Source organism: Papaver somniferum, chromosome 1 (genome assembly GCF_003573695.1).
Source record: "Papaver somniferum cultivar HN1 chromosome 1, ASM357369v1, whole genome shotgun sequence".
NCBI classification, from domain to species: Eukaryota; Viridiplantae; Streptophyta; class Magnoliopsida; order Ranunculales; family Papaveraceae; genus Papaver; species Papaver somniferum.
The window spans coordinates 207,501,588-207,520,670 of NC_039358.1; the positions used below are offsets into that span (position 1 = coordinate 207,501,588).

A 19,083-nucleotide genomic window follows, 5' to 3' on the forward strand; every position below is an offset into this window, starting at 1 on the left:
GCGACCTTTGAGTATCACGCTGGGCGTACTTTGGGCAAACACACGTTGCTCTATGGCTAGGTCAGGAGATGGTTGACCAGGCAGGTAGAGAGGGGGCCCGCCGGTGTGCAGGATAAGCTTGTCTTACCGGTCATGGGATAATCCACGTCGTCCAATCATGTCGGCGAAATTGGACGGTCGTGGCTGGTTTTGAGACTGCCGTTGGCGGTCTTGCTCGTATGAGCTTCTTCCAAGCTGCTCCATACCAATTCGACCACCCTTTTCCAGGCTGGTATTTGGTGGCTTTTAGGAGTATGGCATGTGTTCGACCGACCAGGGCATAAACGGGCCCACTAGTGGTCATTGTGGTGATAGCCTGCTCTTGCTGAGGATCGTCTAGGCTGGTTAAATCATGCGGCCAATTTGCGTGGTCGTGATTGTTTCTGAGACTGATATGGACAGTCCAGATTCGAATATTCTAAGTCGGGCTAGTATAACACACCAAGAGATGTATGCTCAATCGGTTTAGTATAACACACCGAGAGATGTAGCCTGTACGGGTATTTCGTGCATGCCTCATTATTGACACTTGGAGATTCGTGTTACTCTGCTAAGAGCAACACCCAGTCGTCATGCCGTACCAATAATGAGAGTTCTGCGGGAACAACACGGGAAATACAAGGCTAATCGCGCATTAATTAATAATGTTATAAATTCACAGGGTATATGGGATTGTTGCTACATGCTCCAACCTGGATGAACTTTGTGTATTTAATTCACATAATACTGGGATTGTTGTCACATGCTCCATTCTAGGTGAACTAGTAAAGCGAAGAAGTATTCATCACTTATCAGTGGCTTTATCCTTTGCAGGATGTCAACGCATAAATTTGGTTTTAAAATTTTATCCCTAAACTAAAATCCACCATCAACACCGTGTTACATGTATTCGTACACGTAGCGGAGTATCTATATACTTACTTGCAAATTCGTGGTGGGAATTTTTTTATGTATATCATATGAAAATCTGTTCAACTCGTGAACCGGATCGGTATGCATACTCGTATGAGAACCATTTAGGAACTTTGGTTACGGAACATGGTTAGTTTACAAATCGGTACGCAAACCAAAATAGTTATGTGTTTCTGAACTCGGTTTTAGTAACCAAATCGGTACCACTAGTGGAAAATGGAAGTTAAACCACTGCCAGGACAGGAGGTAATATCACCAAAAACGACTGTCTTCATGAGCTATAATTTAGAAGTGGTTTTTTCCAAAATGACTGTGTCTCACAAACGTGGAATTCTTTTAAAAAAAACTACTTCTCCCGGAAGTTATCACTGTAGTACTGATGAACACAGTAGTTTATTTCGATTATATTTAATAAAAAAAGGATTTGATTCAGCTGATTCAGCTGAATCTAAGAAGGAATCAGAAGTAACAGCAAAACTAAATTAAAAAAGAAACCAAATAAAAATTTATATTGAAAGATAGATTCAATGTACAAATTCAACCACTTCAAATCACCCAAGTTTAAAATGTGAAAATTTCAATACCAAGAACAGTGTTAAACCTGAGTCTCTTTGACAAACCTAACAACCAAAAACTTCAACAATCTATCTCATAGACTCATACACAGTTTAGCATTTAACCCGCAAGACTGTGCCAACTATACCAAGTAATATGAGAGTATTAAAACAAAAGATAGATAGGTACCCAAAAGACTTGTGAAATTGGATAATGGTGTGAATTTCCACTCTGCAGCTAACCACCATGTCTCTATATAGCTTGTCTTGCACCAAGCTTTGACTGATGTAGTTGTAGTTATTCTTCAACAATGGCTACAACTCCTCTTATCCCTTTCTGGTTCATTCCATATAACATGCTTTGCATTATAATTTTCGAGTGATCACTGAAATTAACCATCAACCTGACATTAGGCTACATATCAGGATGCAGTTAGGTTGGCTAACAATTTAAAGCTGGGAGAAATTGATGTTAAAATTAACATGTAAAATGTCTGCAAGCGTCTGACTCTGTTACCACTAGTGTAAAATGGAAGTTAAACCACTGGCAATACAAGAGGTAATATCATCAAAAACGACTGTGATCATCAGTTGTAATATATTAGTGGTTTTTTCCAAAATGACTGTGTCTCACAGAAGTTGATATCTTTAAAAATACTACTTTTGCTGACAGTCAATTTATAACACTGGCATTAACAGTGGTTTCTAAAGTTTTAAATTAGAAAATATAAAAGTTAATCGCCTGTTTCCAGAAGTAGTTTATATGGGCTGAATACTTTTTAAAATTCTGATTCGTATGAATCCCAGTCTGACTAGGCTTTCATCTGACTGGCCTGAAATTTGAAATTTATTACAATTTATAAAATCTGATTCACATTTCTGACTGGCATAAAATTTGAAATTCACTAAACTGAACTTTAATAGATGCTCATTTGAAACATTCACCATTCAATCCAAATTCAAAATATGTTTACAACAGTAACTCGATTTATATTAATCGAGTTGATAGTTAGGTCAAAAACAACGAAAAGTTTTACATGGGTACTGAATTCACACCATTCTAAGTTATAATTATACTTGAGCATTCTGAACTCCAAAAAATATAACGAAACTTCTTTCTATTTCAGTAAGTATTGGTCCAATTCACCTATGTGCATTGAGGCTGCTGCTGATAAACACCTGCAGGAGGTCCTACCATTTCAACAGCTCCATCCATGGTTTGAGACTGCTGAAGCAGAGGGTGAACAGGTGCTCCTCCCATTTTCCGTGTTGGATGATATATCCCAGCAAAGGCTGGATGCCCAGTTTGACATGGAGAAAATGCTGTGTGTTGTCCCTGAGGCAGGTTGTAGAAAGAACCAGCCTGTATTCCATAAATCTCTCTCCCTGGTGCAGGAACCCAGACAGCTGCACCACCTTCACTCTGCAAAAACAAGTGCAACTAAGTTATACAGCAGCAGATCTGAAGGTCACTGACCAAAGTAATAGAAGATGTAAAGCTTTTACAAATAATGAAATAAATGAATGAAAATGTTAATTACCAGTTAAAGGACCAGAAAGTAAGAAACTACATGGACATCTTTCTTTTCTTTGTTGTAACAAGTATACATAGACTCAAAAAATAACTTTAATCAAGGTAGCAGGTTGAAATCATATAAACAAGTATAAGTGCTGCAAGCATTCAAGCATTCAGTCGAGAGATATTACCTAATCTCCATCCAATACTCGTCGTCATCTAAAGATGTTGAAGAAATAAGGTTGATTCATGGATGCAGTAAACACATACGGATCTTCATAAGCATTCACCTTTAGGCCGGATCTCTTGGGAGATTCTAATACAAGATGCCAATGCTTTCTAGTCTCATCAGCACAATAAAAGACTTGGGCAGCTTGAGAAGCATGGATGCAGGGTTCGTCAACTTCTTTAGAGCTTCTCTTAAACTTTTCGAAGTTCACGAACCTCGAGTTTGTCTCTGCATCCACATATGATCCAGTTTTTTTGTCTTCGACCCGGACCCAATCACAAAGAAAAACAACTTCTGTGAAATCTTCATAATCGAGTTCAAGTATCTTTTTCACAATGCCAAAGTAAGAAGTATCATCGCCCACCAAGTTGGTATCTTTGGCGCTTACTCTGAAGCTGGTGAAGGCATCCATGGTCACTCCACTGTTTTGTGTAGTCATATATTGCTCTGCCTCTGCTGTATAAAACAGATAACCATTCACCGAATACGCTCTATAGGAAACTGTCTTGAAGGAAGGGCCAAGTACGATCCTATGAAAATCTGTCATGGGAGTGCCTAGAAGTTGATCTCTTAACCAGGGAATGTAATCCTGACGCTTTCTCCTTGATCTTCGGTTAAAAGTATTACTGTATGCCTTGTATTTCCTGTGAAACAATAAAGACAATTATACATGACAGGGTTACTTCACACTATTCAAATTATATGGTCAAAATGGTGTAAAGAAATTGTTCAGAGACAAAGTTAAGGATTCTACTTACTCTTGTCATTCAGTATTTTCTTCTGAATGTATCAATACCAAAAGACGAACTTGTTGATGTTGTAAGGAAGTTAATTGGTATGATTTTCCTTGTGAATTAGGCGGTTCTGGACCTTCGTAAACCTCACCGTGCAATGCTATCTTTCTATGACACTTATAATACTTTTTCTTACCCTCAGGAATGAACTCCATCCAATGGCGCGCTCCTTCATCGACCTCATATTGTGTAGTTATTGACCCTTCAATATAGTTTTTGTTCCGTCCATAAACCTTGTAGGTCCTCATCATCATGCGCATGCAATTAGTAACACAATTATATATATGTAAGGTATATATAAGTTCATAAAGTAATAAAGAAACTGAAAGTATCAACAATTAAAGAAGTATACCTCTCGAAAGGGTACATCCACCTAAATTGAACTGGTCCCAATGTTAGTGCCTCTTCGGCCAAATGTACGACAAGATGAGTCATCGTAACAAAAAAAGCCGGTGGGAAGTACATCTCAAACACACATAAAGACTCCACAATACGTTCGTGCATTAGACGAAGCGCTTCACGATCAATAACCTTAGAACAAAGAACTTTGAAAAACAATGACAATTGATGTATTGCCTCACGCAAAAGCTTATGATCTTTGAAACAATACATTAGAAAAATTGGCATCAAACCCTGCATAAGCATGTGGTAGTCGTGGGACTTCAAACACTTAAATTGTAACTCTTTCATATCCACTTTCTTTTTCCAGTTTCCACTATAACCAATAGGAACTTTCAGTTTGCTAAAAGTTTTACAGACTAGTTCTCTTTCATTCTTAGGCAAGCAATAAGGAGCTGGGGGGCGTTCTACTTTACCATTTGTTTCCGTCAACCACAAGTCAGGTTTTAAGTTCAGCAGTTCCAAATCCTTGCGTGCTGGATCCCCATCCTTAGACTTATCCTTGTGGTTCATGAAAGTCCCAAACATTTTCTCTGCAAAGTTCTTTTCTACATGCATCACATCCACATTATGAAGAAGTTGCAGAAACTAAAGTTAAGATTAACTAAGTTAGCAAAACTTATAAATAACAAGAACATAATGATTAAAGTTAGAAAATGCCGGAAAATAACCACATATTCACTTACCTTCCAATATGGCAGATTGTATAGAATTGATCTCTTCGAATACGGAGAATCAACTAGTGACCGCTTTACCATCTTCCCGAATTCCTTGTTTGCTGTTGCTGTCCTATCAAACAATTCAACGCCACTCAAACGAATTGGTGCACCCCTATCTTCCTTAAATCCATTGAACTTGTCGGTTTCACGTCTGTAAGGGTGAGACCGATCTCTTAAAAATCTTCTATGACCCATGTATGCAAACTTATTACCCCATTTCAGCCTCAGAGCCTCAGTATCTTCACCACATGCCGGACAACCAAATTTTCCAGATGTTCGCAGACCAGACATATACGCATAAGCCGGATAGTCATGTATACACCACATTAAAATTGCTTTCATTGTAAAGGAAGTCTTTGTGTGCGCATCATACGTTAGCTTTCCTTTTAACCATAACTCAATTAACTCATCAATTAAGGGCTGCAAATAAACATCAATGTTTCCATTGGGACCACTTGGACCAGGAATAAGTAGTGATAACAGTGTAAAATCGTTTGACGTGCATACTGATGGGGGAAGGTTAAAAGGAAAAACCATGACGGGCCAAGTACTGTGTGTAGTCATCATTCCAAAAGGATTAAAACCATCAGTGGCTAATCCTAGACGCACATTACGTTTCTCAGAAGCAAACTCAGGCCACTTCCTATCAATTGACTTCCAAGAAGAAGAATCCACAGGATGTCGCATGTGTGTAATACTTTCTTCAACATTAGAGTGATAGTACATCTGCTCAGCAATCCATGGAGTACCATACCAACGCTGTAACCTTTCAGTAATTGGGAAAAACCTTAGTTTCTTCACTGGCACTTTTCTAGCATTTGGATCACTTCCTTCAGGAGGTACTTTCCATCTACTTGCATGACATTTAGGACACTCTTCATAATCAGCATTCTCCTTTCGATAAAGTATGCAATCATTAAAGCAAGCATGGATAATCTCGACCGGCAAGTTAAATGGCTTGAGCATACCCTTAGCTTTAGCACATGTAGATGGTAACGTGTTCCCTTCCGGTAAAATAGTTTTCATAAATTTTAATAATTCTGTAAAAAAAACATTGGAACACTGATACCTTGCTTTCAAACTAAGAAGCTCAATCACTGTCGACAGTTTTGTATGTTCACCACCACAATCTGGATAGAGGGGTTGTAATGCATCCAACATCCTCTTTCTGAAATCGGCATCGACACCATCTTCAACACTAGCACCAGCACCACCTTCTACATTAGCACCAGAATCATCTTCAACATTAGCATTTGAACTATCTTCATCAATAGCACCATTTTCATGGTTACCAAGCTCAGTGCGACCTAGTGTGTCTAAGAACAAGTCAACCATTCTCGGAAAAGAAGCTTCACTCACAACATTATTAGTGGGTAACGCGGAAGCTCTAACAGTGGAATTATTCTCACGAGGTTTCTCACCATGATGGATCCACGTTCGGTATGTCACATCGAACCCATGATCAAGAATATCCCCATGTATTTCATCAAGAGTTTTTGGACGACTATTATAATTCTGACATTTCATGCAAGTACAATGAAATTGATTTATATCTTCCCCAAGACTGTCAGCTGTAAATTGAATGAAAGATTTAACACCTTCAATAAACCTCGGTGAACCCTTACGTGCAGTGAACCATTCTTTACAAGGAGGATTTATACGACGTCCTGACATCTACAAATAAATGACAAAAGCAATCAGTTCTATTACTGTAATTGATCAAGATAGTAAGAAAAGGACATAAAGCAGAACCCAGTGACATATACAAATACAAATTCTAGTCAGATTATTTAATTTGAAAGAACCCCCATATTTAAGAAACATATAAAATCAGTTCAAAAGCCTAATTAACTCAGAATTTAGCTAGGGTTTCCAACTGAAATCAATTAAGAATTAGAAATCTATTTTCACCTAGTGGAGTAGTTTTAACCCAAAAACAGGATACATAGAAGCAGGATCTAAATCATCCTAAGAATTCCGCTCATATTATCCTAGCCATGAACTGGCAAAGAGAAGAGAAGTAAAAGAACAATTTTAATTTGACAGAACCCCCAAATTTAAGAAACATAAAATCAGTTCAAATACCTAATTAACTCAGAATTTAACAAGGGTTTCCAACTGAAATAGAAATCAATTAAGCTATAACTAATTATAAAGTTGAACTAAGTAGATGCCCTAATAATCTTGAACTCAAGTACATACTCTAATGTAAGAGCAGGAGATTTGAGATCTGATATTGTGCTCTGAGTTGTTTAGCCTTCATAAATCCTCTGAAATCAGAACCTGACTAGTAAATACGCAACCCTAATAAATTTCTCTCAAGTAGGTGTCATTGATTATCTTCAAAATCTAAGATAGAATGAGAAGAAAATGTTTCTCAGATGAGAATGAGAGAGAAAGACGAGATAAGGTCTAGTTTTTCTTTACATATTTGTTTCAAAACCTGACTATGACTATGATAGTCTAACTTGAGTCAGATGACTCAGCATCACCTGACTGGGCTGAATCTCCTTTCCATGTGGGATGATATCGGATCATGTTGGGGAAATTGTCAAATTGATTGCAACTGAAATTCGCTAGTACCTAATCGTAACTGAAATTGGCCAACACCTTAAGACTGATTGTAGTTTCACATTAAGAAGAAACTAAAGCTCATAGTTACAGTGAACAACTACAATCACTTTAAGTTTGAGAATTTTCTATCTAAATTTATAACGTCCAACTACAATTAGTCCATATGATACTCAAATTTTGAGATCACTGGACATACTACAAATAATGGGATCTGTAATCTATAAAGCCAAACTAAGATACAAACTGCGACTACTGGATTTCAGTAATTTATAAACAGCAGGAACTGAAATTGATATATGAATGCATTTGTAATATACAAGTCAAACTTAAATACAAACTGCAACTGCTGGATTTTCAGTAACTTATAATCTGAAAACTGCAATTTAAAGTACAAGCACATTTACAGAAGTTCCTGACATTGAACAAGTTATAAGTGACCATCAGAATATTTCATTAGATGATAGCAGGGCTATAAAACCTGCTGAAGCTACATAATAAACCATTAAACTTGTAAATTATCCGATAATTAAGATTGAGTTTTGAATTTCTTCTTTACAAAAGAAGAGAAGAGACTCAAAACCACAAGTTAGATCCCAAAATACTCGCACCGTATCAACTGTCCCAAAATACTTACACCATATCCATATATTTCTTCAAGATAGTTACATGTTCCCCATATACTTCACAGCATCCCTTTGTATACCCCAAAAGGCTCCAAAATATTCACTTAAACTACCAGAAACCTTCAACTTCAAAAATATGCATCAAGTACTACTGGCCAAGGTCCAACAGAGTGCTTGGGCCACAAAATCTTGGCACCATGTTTCACACTAGAAAGAGTTCCTTCTCCAACGCAGAGCGGCTCACTGCGTATCACTACTTCATCAATGAGGACGGGAAAATAAAAATCATCATTTTCATCAGCACTCCTATCAATACGTCTGAATGCAACTGCACCCTTGCGCATATTCCTTAATACAACATACTGGACTCTTTGACCATCCACATTCATTGTCTATAAACAGAAAAACATCCAATAATAAGAAACAATCCAAACTAATTGTTCTAAGTTAATCATTTTAGTTGAATTCAGACCGATGTTCATTCATTGTTTTCTAGTGCTAACTAAAGGTGCTAAGAATATATGACCTGAGTATTATTAGCATTGTTGGTGCCAGGGATGACACTTAAGGCTCTTAGCTCCTCAACAGTCTCCTCAAGATTACGGACACGATTTTCTATAACAGCAGTCTTCAATTTCTCCTTACGCAACAGCTCTCTACTAACTGCAGATGCACGTAACTCAGTCTTTGAGACCCCACCTCCAAAGCCTCGAACAACACCCCTTCCATCACGGCCAAGTACCTATCATCAGATATATAAAATTAGTTAGTAACAATTTTATTATACGATACAGCAATATAAATTCATCTCTAAAACAGCAATATATAATCAGCTCAATCCACCTTCGCAACTGCATCCTTATCTAGATCAGTCTCACCTCTAAACTCATCTGTTTCATTCAACTCCGTCACCTTTTGCTGCACAATATATCCAACATTATGCATAAGACGATAACAAATAGTGGAACTAGTGAATCTAATTTATTCATTGAACATAGAACTTACAACATAATCTCTTGATGTTACTTCATAAGATAGGGGATCGAAGTGTAGACGGTCCTCTTCAGACATTTCTTGGTACACATGTGTAGCCAGGTACAGGTCAACCCTTAATACCTTACCAGTAGGACTTGCTTGTTCCATTTCATGTCGGCGTTGTGCAATACCACGCCTACCGGTACTGTGTGCAGCTTTTAGCTTTGACCTTGCTCTCTTCATTCTTTCCCTAACCTCTTTATCTTCGCCTTTACTCACAATATCAACGAAGGCATCCCAGTCCTCTTTTTTCAAATTTTTGGGTATCCTTTTTCTCATTTCAACAACACTGGAACAGTCATCACACATCGCCCTTAGTTTAGTCTTGGCATTCTTCCATAACATATTTGCCATTTTCAAAGCTTTGGCCTTGACATATTCAGGAACCATGTATGCATTGGAGAGACTCCTCCAGATTTCTTCCTTCAATGGCAGAGGAACTTGCTTCCAACTTTTAATAGATGGTGGGACGAGATTTCTGGTTATTTTCCCCATCTTGGTGGCATACATCTTTTTGGTAGGTCCTATAGATTGGCCTATGTCATTAAAATCAATTGGCAGACGCTGATCATCACCTATACAGAACAATACAAAATCATTAAAATTTCTAAGAAAACTTGAAATAAGTAACATATTTAGGGAAGTAAGATAAAACAGCTACATTACCAATCATGTTTTCTTCACTAATTTCAGGTTCACTATCACTATTCGTCTGACATAGAGCCTCATGCCACGGCTCTGAACCTCCACTAGGAGAATGTTCACCCTGAGACGATGGATGAGACCCGGACCCTCCACTTGAATTCGAACTTCTTCCATGACTGTCTGAACCATTAGTAGATGGAGACCTTCGTGTATAAACCAAAGGAGTCCAGGTAGGTTTATTTGTGGTAGGAGTTCCAGACCGATGAGATATGCTGCTACTTCTAGGTCCCCTAGCCATATTATCTGATCAGAAAACCCATAATAAGCAACAATACAAAAACTGCAGCAGTGGTACACATATCATGACACAAAACCTACATGTAAGAGATTGATATCTAACCATATACATTTAAACAATGCAACAATGGTTCAAAGAAACTTATCAAAAGAATATTAAGTACAAAACTAAACTACAAACAATCACTTCTTACACATCTGCAAATAATCTTTCTATCTATGCAACTAAATCGTAACAAATCATGATAGAATGAAGAAGAACATCAATATAAATCAATCCATGCTATACAAACACAATTTCATAACTTGAACACAACTACCTCAAAGTAGAACATGAGGTTTCGTCACAAAATCAAAAGCCAACTGTAAGAACATGAAAAAGATCCTAATTCAACTATAAGAACATCATGATAACACACTAAACACGAATCAAAGTAAAGTATGAAAAGCTATTCAAGATTCTGAAGCCATAGAAAAATTAAAACAAATATTTGATCGAGATGTTATACCTGAAGATCTTTGAGAAATTACTGCACCTCTTCTACACAATATTAAAAACAAAGGAACTTCAATTAAAACCGTAACAGAGAAATTGAAGACAAGAACTGGACAATCTATCACGAAATTAACCTCTACCAAATTCAAATCAAATAGAATCAAAGTGAAGGAGTTGTTATACCTGAAGATTAATCTGCACCTGAAGGACTTCTACATTCAAAAAAAAAACACAAAAATTAGATTCAAACCCTAAAATCAAAGAAATTGAAAACAAAACAAAAAAATTGACTTTCTAAAACCATAACTTTACCTGATGAGAATTGAAATCTAAAATAGGGTTATGAAGAAAAGGTATTTTGAAGATACGAAGAGAACTAGGGTTTGAGAAAATGGGTTTATAGACACAGAACAAAAATAGGGTTTTGAGAACAGGGGTTTACGGATATAGAAGAGAAATAGGGTTTTGAATCACTTGTTAGTCAGGGTTTTTCTCAATCTGAAATCATTTTTCTGTCTTTGATTTTTCTTTTTGTCTCTGAGTTTTCTTTCCTGTGTAAGAACAAGTGACAGAAACGTAAAAGATAAAGGTGAGAGAGAAGAGATATATAGAGCCGATAGAAACGAGGATTCTCACCTGTCACCATTGATCCATTTAGGCTCATCATCTAACCATTGCTTCTGGCGCGAAAAATCCCGCCAAAAACATGCATCATAGAATCTTCTTTTCCTCACAGTCGTTTTACAACTCAGACAAAAGCTACCAGAGCCCACCAAAAATTCGCCTCTATAAAACAACTGATATTGAAACTAGTTTAATTTCTTTTTATTTATTTTTATTAAACAACTGTGAATGACAGCATGGGTAAGTACTTCAGCCCAATAACAGTTGTTTTTGAAATGCCCAGAAAGTGGTAAAAAACTAATTATCCACTAGTGTACTTAGGAGCTTGCAAGCAGCAAGATATATATTCAGAGATGAGTGAAGTAGGTAAGATAATATCTATTCTTGTAAACATCATAAACAAGTCGAGAATGAGTTAAGTACGTAAGCTAATACCTATTTTTTTTTGGACTGCTAAGTTTTATAATCAAAACTACAGGAATGTAGCGTTTTCAGCTGCACCAAATCCATTGTTCTGTCTGTTATAGCTCCACCAATCAAAGAATGTCACCGTGTTAATTTCAAAAAAAAACAAACATTAGTACACCGCTGCTCAAACTTGACTGAAAATGCAAATAACTCATGCGATACATCTCAAATCAAGATTAGCTATATCTATAGTTGGCACGATGATATATAATGATATAGTTATAATGGAAACAAATCAATCAGACACTACTTTGTTCTAGCAACAAATTACATCCCTACGAGAGAACTTACCCCACTCCTTTCAAACAATTATTTGCTGCCAATGCATAATCAGGGATAGGCCAGTGACTAGTAGCACTAAGCTCAAGGGTTCACCATCTTCACAAAGAAAAGAAAAGACATGGTTAAATGACTTAAGGCAGACATGGTGTGATATTCGAATCCAGCAAAATAAATAAAACGAATTAGTACAAGCCCTTTACCGGTTACGCTGTAAGTTGCATCCATTTGTTCTTCCCCTTCAACTTCTTGTGTCTCCTGCACATCATCACGTAAATGAAATTAAATCCCTGACCATCATATCCTCATAAAACTAAAACATATGTAAGCGAAACTGCATATGAGCACCTCTTCTGACTTCGCACTTTCCTGGTCTCGATGAAATGATTATGAAGCGCGCTGAGGCGGATGCTTTTAGAACCCTTTTGGGTTTGGAATATTCTGGCCATACGAACGATACTGCATGGAACTATTATCTCTATCGTTTGGGTAGTGATCTGGTGCAGATCCATTTAGGTAGGATGGACCTGCCTCAGACTGCTGCTCCTCTTTAAGTTTAGAAAATATTTGCTGAAGCCCCAGATAGGTTTGAAAAGGTGAAATCATAGTTCCATAGTCTTTTTATCATCCCTGCACAAGAAGAAAGAAAAGGAACATTTATTTCAAGTAATTCCTAATGGCATTCCTTAGCTAGCTCGGGTGCAATAATCTGAACAGAGAGACTTAAAAAATAAACTCTACAAATTCCAGCTGCTTTCCAGTTTCCCATCAAGCAAGTAACAAGTCACACTTAAAAAATCAAAAGTGAAAGATGGAACAAGCATACGAAACAGAATTTCCTAGATCATCAAAAAAGCCTTACTAAATTCGTGCTGCTGAACAATCTCGTCTACCTTTCTCCCAACAAGTTGTAGATAATTACGAATCCTGGAAAGCACCTGGAGGAAATGAAAAGATGGCAATATAAACACTTGATCATGTAACAAAAAAGAGCGAGGAAAGCTGACATAACTTCAATTATACCTTTTCCTTTGGTAGATTTGCACTTATATGCTGCAACTTATCCAATCGTTTGAGGATTCTCTCCACATCAATCGTTTGAGGATATACGCACCGCATTAGCCTGTAAACTGAATCATTTGTATGCTAATTATTGCAGCACTGAGTACACACAACAGGGAGTTGCGGAATATCAACAAATGCGATCTGACGCCTTGGATACAAATAAATTTATCTATGAAACACGGTAGTGGTTAACCCATCCACGTAAAAAAGATATTTAGCTATACCATACATGTAAATCATAGATGGTTCAGTAAACTATCAATTTACGAGTGCACAATGCACAATTTATGTCCATATAGACATAAAGGTGTTATGTATTTATTGGACAACCTTTACGAAGTTCAGAGATTACATGCTAAGTTGTGATTTTGTTTCTGTGTTCATAAAGGTGTCATCATGCCTTACATTGGTCAACACATCGTGGTCTTATATATGGTCTTCCAACCAAGCAGGAGTTACAGTCCCACGTACAAGATAAAATTCAAAGATTTCTATTGTCAATGACCAGCCAAAATGTAAGTGTATAACTAACTGGGGAGAGTCAAATAAGAATCACACACGTATGTCGACTATTATTAAATAACATGAAATGCAATCAACAAATAGTCTAAACGACACCTAACCCACTACAAAAGAGAGATTGTAGAATTTAAGAATGTGACTGATGTATTTTAAGTCTACTTTTCACTCAAATTACTGTTAAACAAGAATACCAACCATGCAGATCCAAAAGGAACACAGGTTCAGAAATCGTCATTTCTTCCGCCACCTCCATAACCACCGCAACCATTGTTCCCATAGCCACCTCCACCATTGTTATAGCCACCGCCACAAAAGTTCCGGGGAGGTCTCTCATTAGCATAGATTACACGGATTTGTCTTCCACCTAGATCCTGAACAAACAACAATGTCCTTTAAGCATCATTAGAGATGAACCACAACTAATTGAATCATTGCAGATGATTTCATTCACATTTATACCTGATCGTCCATAGTAAGAGCTTAACTAGCATTTTCTTCATAGATGTAGCTGACAAATCCAAAGCCCCTTGACCTCCCAGTTTCTCTGTCCGTGATAACTCGAGATGCACATTATATGGTCCAATAAGTATTGAACATTTCATTTAAGTTAACACAAGCGAAAATCTCCTTATCTCAGCAATAATTCACATTTAAACCTCAGGATATCACAATAATAATAGCAATAAGAGAAGATTCAATTTCAAATTTAAGGGTTTTATTTCTTTCACTAGGAGAAGAGATCTTCAACCTACTTAAAGACTTGATTTTGCAGGCAAAAAATATATAAGGAAACACCTTTCTGCAAAATCGAGAGAAGATGAAGAGAAATTAAGTCATTAATGATATTAAAAGTCTATCATATTTAGCAAACAAGGACATGATTGATAATACCTGATGATTTCAGGAGAAGAAAACTAATCTACGGTTACAAATTTTTCTTTAGATTTCTATTGGTACATGCGTTTTGATTTTGAGATAGGGGTTACGAATTTGAGACAGTGAGTTTCGATCTTTGATGTGAGAGTGAGGTTCGTCTTCAATTTCTAACTTTGATTTCTAATTATTAAGAAACAAATTGGATTTTGAATCTAGGGTTCTTGGAGTTTTTGTTGAATTTGATTAATGGAAGAAAATAATAATAAATCTTGTAAAAAACTTGTTAAGATCGAGTTGTCGATGAACAAGAAGGGAGTTTATGATTTGAGGACATATCTGTGGATGAACAAGAAGGGGATATTATCTTAGGAAGAAGGGGATCTCGTGCTCTGTGAAGGAGTTAAGAAACATAAAAATGAAAAGCTATGTATGGGTATTGTCGTCTAGAACCGGGGCTATAAAAAGTAGTTGCTCTCACAGTGGTTCTTATACTCGATAAGCGAGCCCAGCTTTATTACAAAAATACCAACCAATATAACGACTGCGACTGAAACTTGTTTAATTTTTATCTGAAAAATTACTATGTCTCACAGCTCATATAAGTATTACCAGCCCAAGGAAGTTGTTTCTTTAAAGCCAAGGAAGTGGTTAAAAATCCATTTTCCACTAGTGTACGCAAACCAAAATAGTTCTGTGGACTCCGGAACCGGTCATAGTCTTAAGGTTTCCAAACCGGTACGCATACTTAAATAGTTATGTTGACTTCGAAATTTGGTTTGGTTTAATGTTTACAAACCCATACACGTACTCTGACTGACCTGAGTTACGAACGGTTATGGTATTTGTACTTTGTGAATTTACAAACCATGTCGATTATTATCAATTGCGATTATATTATTTCTACGAGATAATTAGCATTTGATTAATTCTCTAAAAACACTAGAATTATTTGATCACATGATTGTGACTCAAGATCAATGTCTTAAATGTTCATGAAAATGAGTATTAAGCTTTTAAGTTCAAATCGGCTAACCACGTTGAACATAATCTTTATACACTGTTCGGTTACGGTTTCGATCACCTAACCAGAGTGTATATCTTGCTGTAAATCAGATTCAAAGATTCATCTAACAATGGATATTGATTGCTTGGTTCCAGAGCTATCTTAGCTTAAACCTAAAGCAAACTATGCTTTGAATGTCTATAAAAGGGGAACTTCAAGCAACTGGGATCTTTGAATCATGACACTACTTTTTGGCGTGTCTTAGTTGTATCTAGAGTCGTCATATTCCTAACCCTTTTAGGGTTTAGCGACTACAAAGATTTCATAGGGATTTGTGAAGTCATGTACAGTTATATGTCCTTGATAACTCGAGTATCCTGATCTTGATTGTTGGTTGAGCTTTCTCCATCGATCAAGATAGATAGAAATCATCAAAGTTCTCTTTGTATCAAACTTTGTTGATTCCACAAGTTTTATACTTGTGAGGTGAATAATAATCTAGGCTGCACTTCGGGTTGCATAAGTCCGGATTTTGAGGTTAGCTAGACTTTATCTATTTCTATCGATTTCTATATCACCTTGATCAAAATCTTTTTCATCGTAAAGGGAATCATATAAATAGGATTAATCTGTGGGAAGGCAGATTGGTTCAAAGTCTTCAATTGAGTTGAAGCAACTCTTAGTTAGTGTAACGTCATCCAAGGAAATCAATTTCGCGGAGTCCAGCTGGGATTCAAGAGGCGTAAGAAGTGCGGCTGTACATTAATCGGTGGGATATCTTTTTGGGCTCAACTACATTCCAGTCTGAAGTTCATTGGTAGTAGGTTAGTGTCTGTAATGACTTAATATAGTTTGATGTTCAATCTGGACTAGCAACCGGGGTTTTCTGCATTTGCGGTTTCCTGGTTAACAAAACTTCTGGTGTCTGTGTTATTTCTTTTTCCACATTATATTGTTTATATTTATATTTAAAATATCACAGGGTGTGCGTTGATAAATCAAAGTAAATACATATGACCTAGTTTGTTGGATACAACTTGATTTATTCTTGACATTGGTCTTTGATACCGTCCAAGTAATCTCTTTGTGATTAGGTTCACGGATTTGTTTCTGTAAACGTTCTAATAGCAAGAGAGAGAGATAGAGATATAACTCTAGATATTATTCCTTGAATGAATTTAACTCTTAGAGCTGTACTGAGTTTGTCCATAAAGATTGCCTAAGAAAAAAGTGGTGGTGTATTTTGGTGAATCCTAGTGAACAAAATTTGGAATCTCTACATAACACCTAGATTAAGCTTTTTTATACAACTCAATTTATATACTTATCTCTTTGTTCTCGATATAATGAAACTTTGGGATATCTAAAGTGATGAATTAAATAATGAATAACCAGATACGCTGTCGGTATTACCCGTTTGGACTCGTTAAGGTTTCAGGTCTAATCAGGTAATACCCATCGAGTTCTAAATTGTTAATGGGCCCAATTTTAAGACCGGAACCAGATCCGAATATACCGGGCTCGGTTTTGGATAATGAGTACCCATTACCTACCCGCAACTTCACAAGCTACCCACCTAGTCGTCTTTTTCATATATACCGCTGATAGATTAAAGGCCCAAGGGCGGGAGTAAGGTACAACTCTTGCACTGGCCAACACATGTCTCTGCGGCGTTTCTATTCTATAAAAGTTTTCATTATAAAAAAAGAAGAAGCACATTTATGGATTTGCTTGGTACTTCTTGCAGTCAAACGGTTGAGTATAGACTATAGAGGTGTAAATTATCTGGCAAGTTGGATAGTTGGTGTGTATTCCTTTATTCGGTAATCAGTCTAATTAGGCTTTATCTTGTGAAACTTTGCAACATAAAACTGACCCAAAAATGGAAACCTATTTTGAGGCATACTAGATTTTTTTGAGGCATACTAGATAATGCTAAAATAGGGTCACTAAATAAAAAACAACATCACCCCTCATCCACCATTTTCGATAATGGCATAACTACCCTTATATAATTAGTGTAAATTATTATGATTAGCATTGATTAATTATGAATTTTAAGGATTGATTAAACATTAAATTATTAGTGGTGAGTTAGTAGAAAAATCAAATTTATGTGAGAGAGTTGGGATTTTTGAGAGGAAGAAGAAGAAGTGAAGAAAAAAAGCTTGGGTTTTGACTTTTGAGATTTTAGTGATTAGAAGTGACCAAAATGTGTGATTCAAATCAGAGGTAAACTTCTATCGAGGTTTAATTTCCTTTTAAAAGTTGAATCTGCCAAAAAATTAAATTTTTAAAACCCAGATCTGCTGACCAGATGAACAGTTCGGCTGATAACTTTTGAGCCGAATCTCAGTTTTTTTGAAATTATACCTAGGTTCGGTTGATAACTTGTCAGCCGAACCTAGGTATAATTTCAAAAAACAGAGGTTCGGCTCAAAAGTTATCAGCAGATTTCACTCAGAAACTGAATCATCCACTAGGTTCGGCTTGAAAAATTGAGGTTCGGCTGGAAAATTGAGGTTCGGCTGAAAATATTGTAAAGTCGCATTAGCCGAACATAGTGTTTCTCTAAATCATACACTAAGTTCGGCTCAAAATTGATACTGCAAGATCAGCCAAACTGATCTTCTGAAAACCCTAATTTCATCTTTGAAATCATATTCTACCGATCAAACAAAATAAAATCAATCAAAAACAAGATGGGTTTGTTACGCATACATTCTAAAATACATCTAAGAGCAATTGAGATTTGGATTTCGCATTCCAACATCGCTCACTTCGATTCGTGTTTCCTTTGTTTGATTAATTTCTTTATTGAATTGGAGTCATAGATGTTTAAGTTTAAAGTTTATTTTGATTTTTAATTTTAGGTTTTTGAGGATAAGGGAACTATGACAAATTGAAATTATTTAGGGACATATAGGTAATTACACTACCTTTGTACACCCCTTATAAGCCCACCTTAGATAATATAATGGATGAATATGCCTCAAAAAAAAATGAGTATGCCTCAAAATATAGGTTTCCTAAAATGCTAGGTTGGCAGGCAAGCTATACAACTGACCCTGATTAGGCGATTTCCCAGATTCCCAAGCCCGGAGACAACTCTCGTCTCACATATTCCCATCCAGCTTTTCTTAATTTATTTACACATAAAGAGCCATACCCTCTTGATTTATTCCAAGAAAACACAGAGACCAAGACGAAAACCAGGAATCGCTTGTCTGGGCGGTACTGGTGCATATTAACTTTGTCATCAAGTCTGTGAACATAAATGTCATTTCATCAACCTTTGGCATCTCCCATTGTTACATAAGATGTTCTAGTTTGGCAGTGTAATCAAGGAAAGAGTAGTTCAGATTCATATACATGTCTACCACATTCAAGGCATTTAGGTTTGGCACTTGAAGA

At 36.6% G+C, this 19,083-nt stretch overlaps 2 protein-coding genes across 10 annotated transcripts; both read right to left on the reverse strand.

Moving 5' to 3' along the window:
- Positions 1-2,405: 2,405 nt before the first annotated feature.
- Positions 2,406-7,577, reverse strand: LOC113314148. Of its 2 annotated transcripts, XM_026562924.1 has the most exons (6): positions 7,365-7,577; positions 5,130-6,836; positions 4,397-5,031; positions 4,009-4,277; positions 3,213-3,894; positions 2,406-2,928 (listed from the first exon to the last, which is right to left on the reverse strand). In XM_026562924.1, the coding sequence occupies exons 2-4, from the start codon at positions 6,834-6,836 to the stop codon at positions 4,238-4,240; spliced, it is 2,382 nt and encodes a 793-aa protein (XP_026418709.1). In that variant the 5' UTR covers positions 7,365-7,577; the 3' UTR covers positions 2,406-2,928; positions 3,213-3,894; positions 4,009-4,237. The 2 variants fall into 2 exon arrangements, with proteins under 2 accessions (XP_026418709.1, XP_026418701.1); XM_026562916.1 differs by having other exon boundaries at positions 4,009-5,031.
- A 589-nt stretch (positions 7,578-8,166) lies between these two features.
- Positions 8,167-15,107, reverse strand: LOC113314165. 8 transcript variants are annotated; one of them, XM_026562944.1, is made up of 18 exons: positions 14,682-15,107; positions 14,250-14,589; positions 13,986-14,161; positions 13,227-13,326; positions 13,066-13,141; positions 12,552-12,833; positions 12,407-12,461; positions 12,216-12,302; positions 11,892-11,974; positions 11,469-11,629; positions 11,145-11,383; positions 11,016-11,044; positions 10,846-10,877; positions 10,061-10,342; positions 9,365-9,969; positions 9,203-9,277; positions 8,886-9,101; positions 8,167-8,751 (listed from the first exon to the last, which is right to left on the reverse strand). In XM_026562944.1, the coding sequence occupies exons 14-18, from the start codon at positions 10,335-10,337 to the stop codon at positions 8,488-8,490; spliced, it is 1,437 nt and encodes a 478-aa protein (XP_026418729.1). In that variant the 5' UTR covers positions 10,338-10,342; positions 10,846-10,877; positions 11,016-11,044; positions 11,145-11,383; positions 11,469-11,629; positions 11,892-11,974; positions 12,216-12,302; positions 12,407-12,461; positions 12,552-12,833; positions 13,066-13,141; positions 13,227-13,326; positions 13,986-14,161; positions 14,250-14,589; positions 14,682-15,107; the 3' UTR covers positions 8,167-8,487. The 8 variants fall into 8 exon arrangements, with proteins under 8 accessions (XP_026418729.1, XP_026418751.1, XP_026418737.1 ...); XM_026562966.1 differs by having other exon boundaries at positions 13,097-13,141; positions 13,227-13,333; XM_026562952.1 differs by having other exon boundaries at positions 11,469-11,618; positions 13,227-13,333.
- Positions 15,108-19,083: the final 3,976 nt, after the last annotated feature.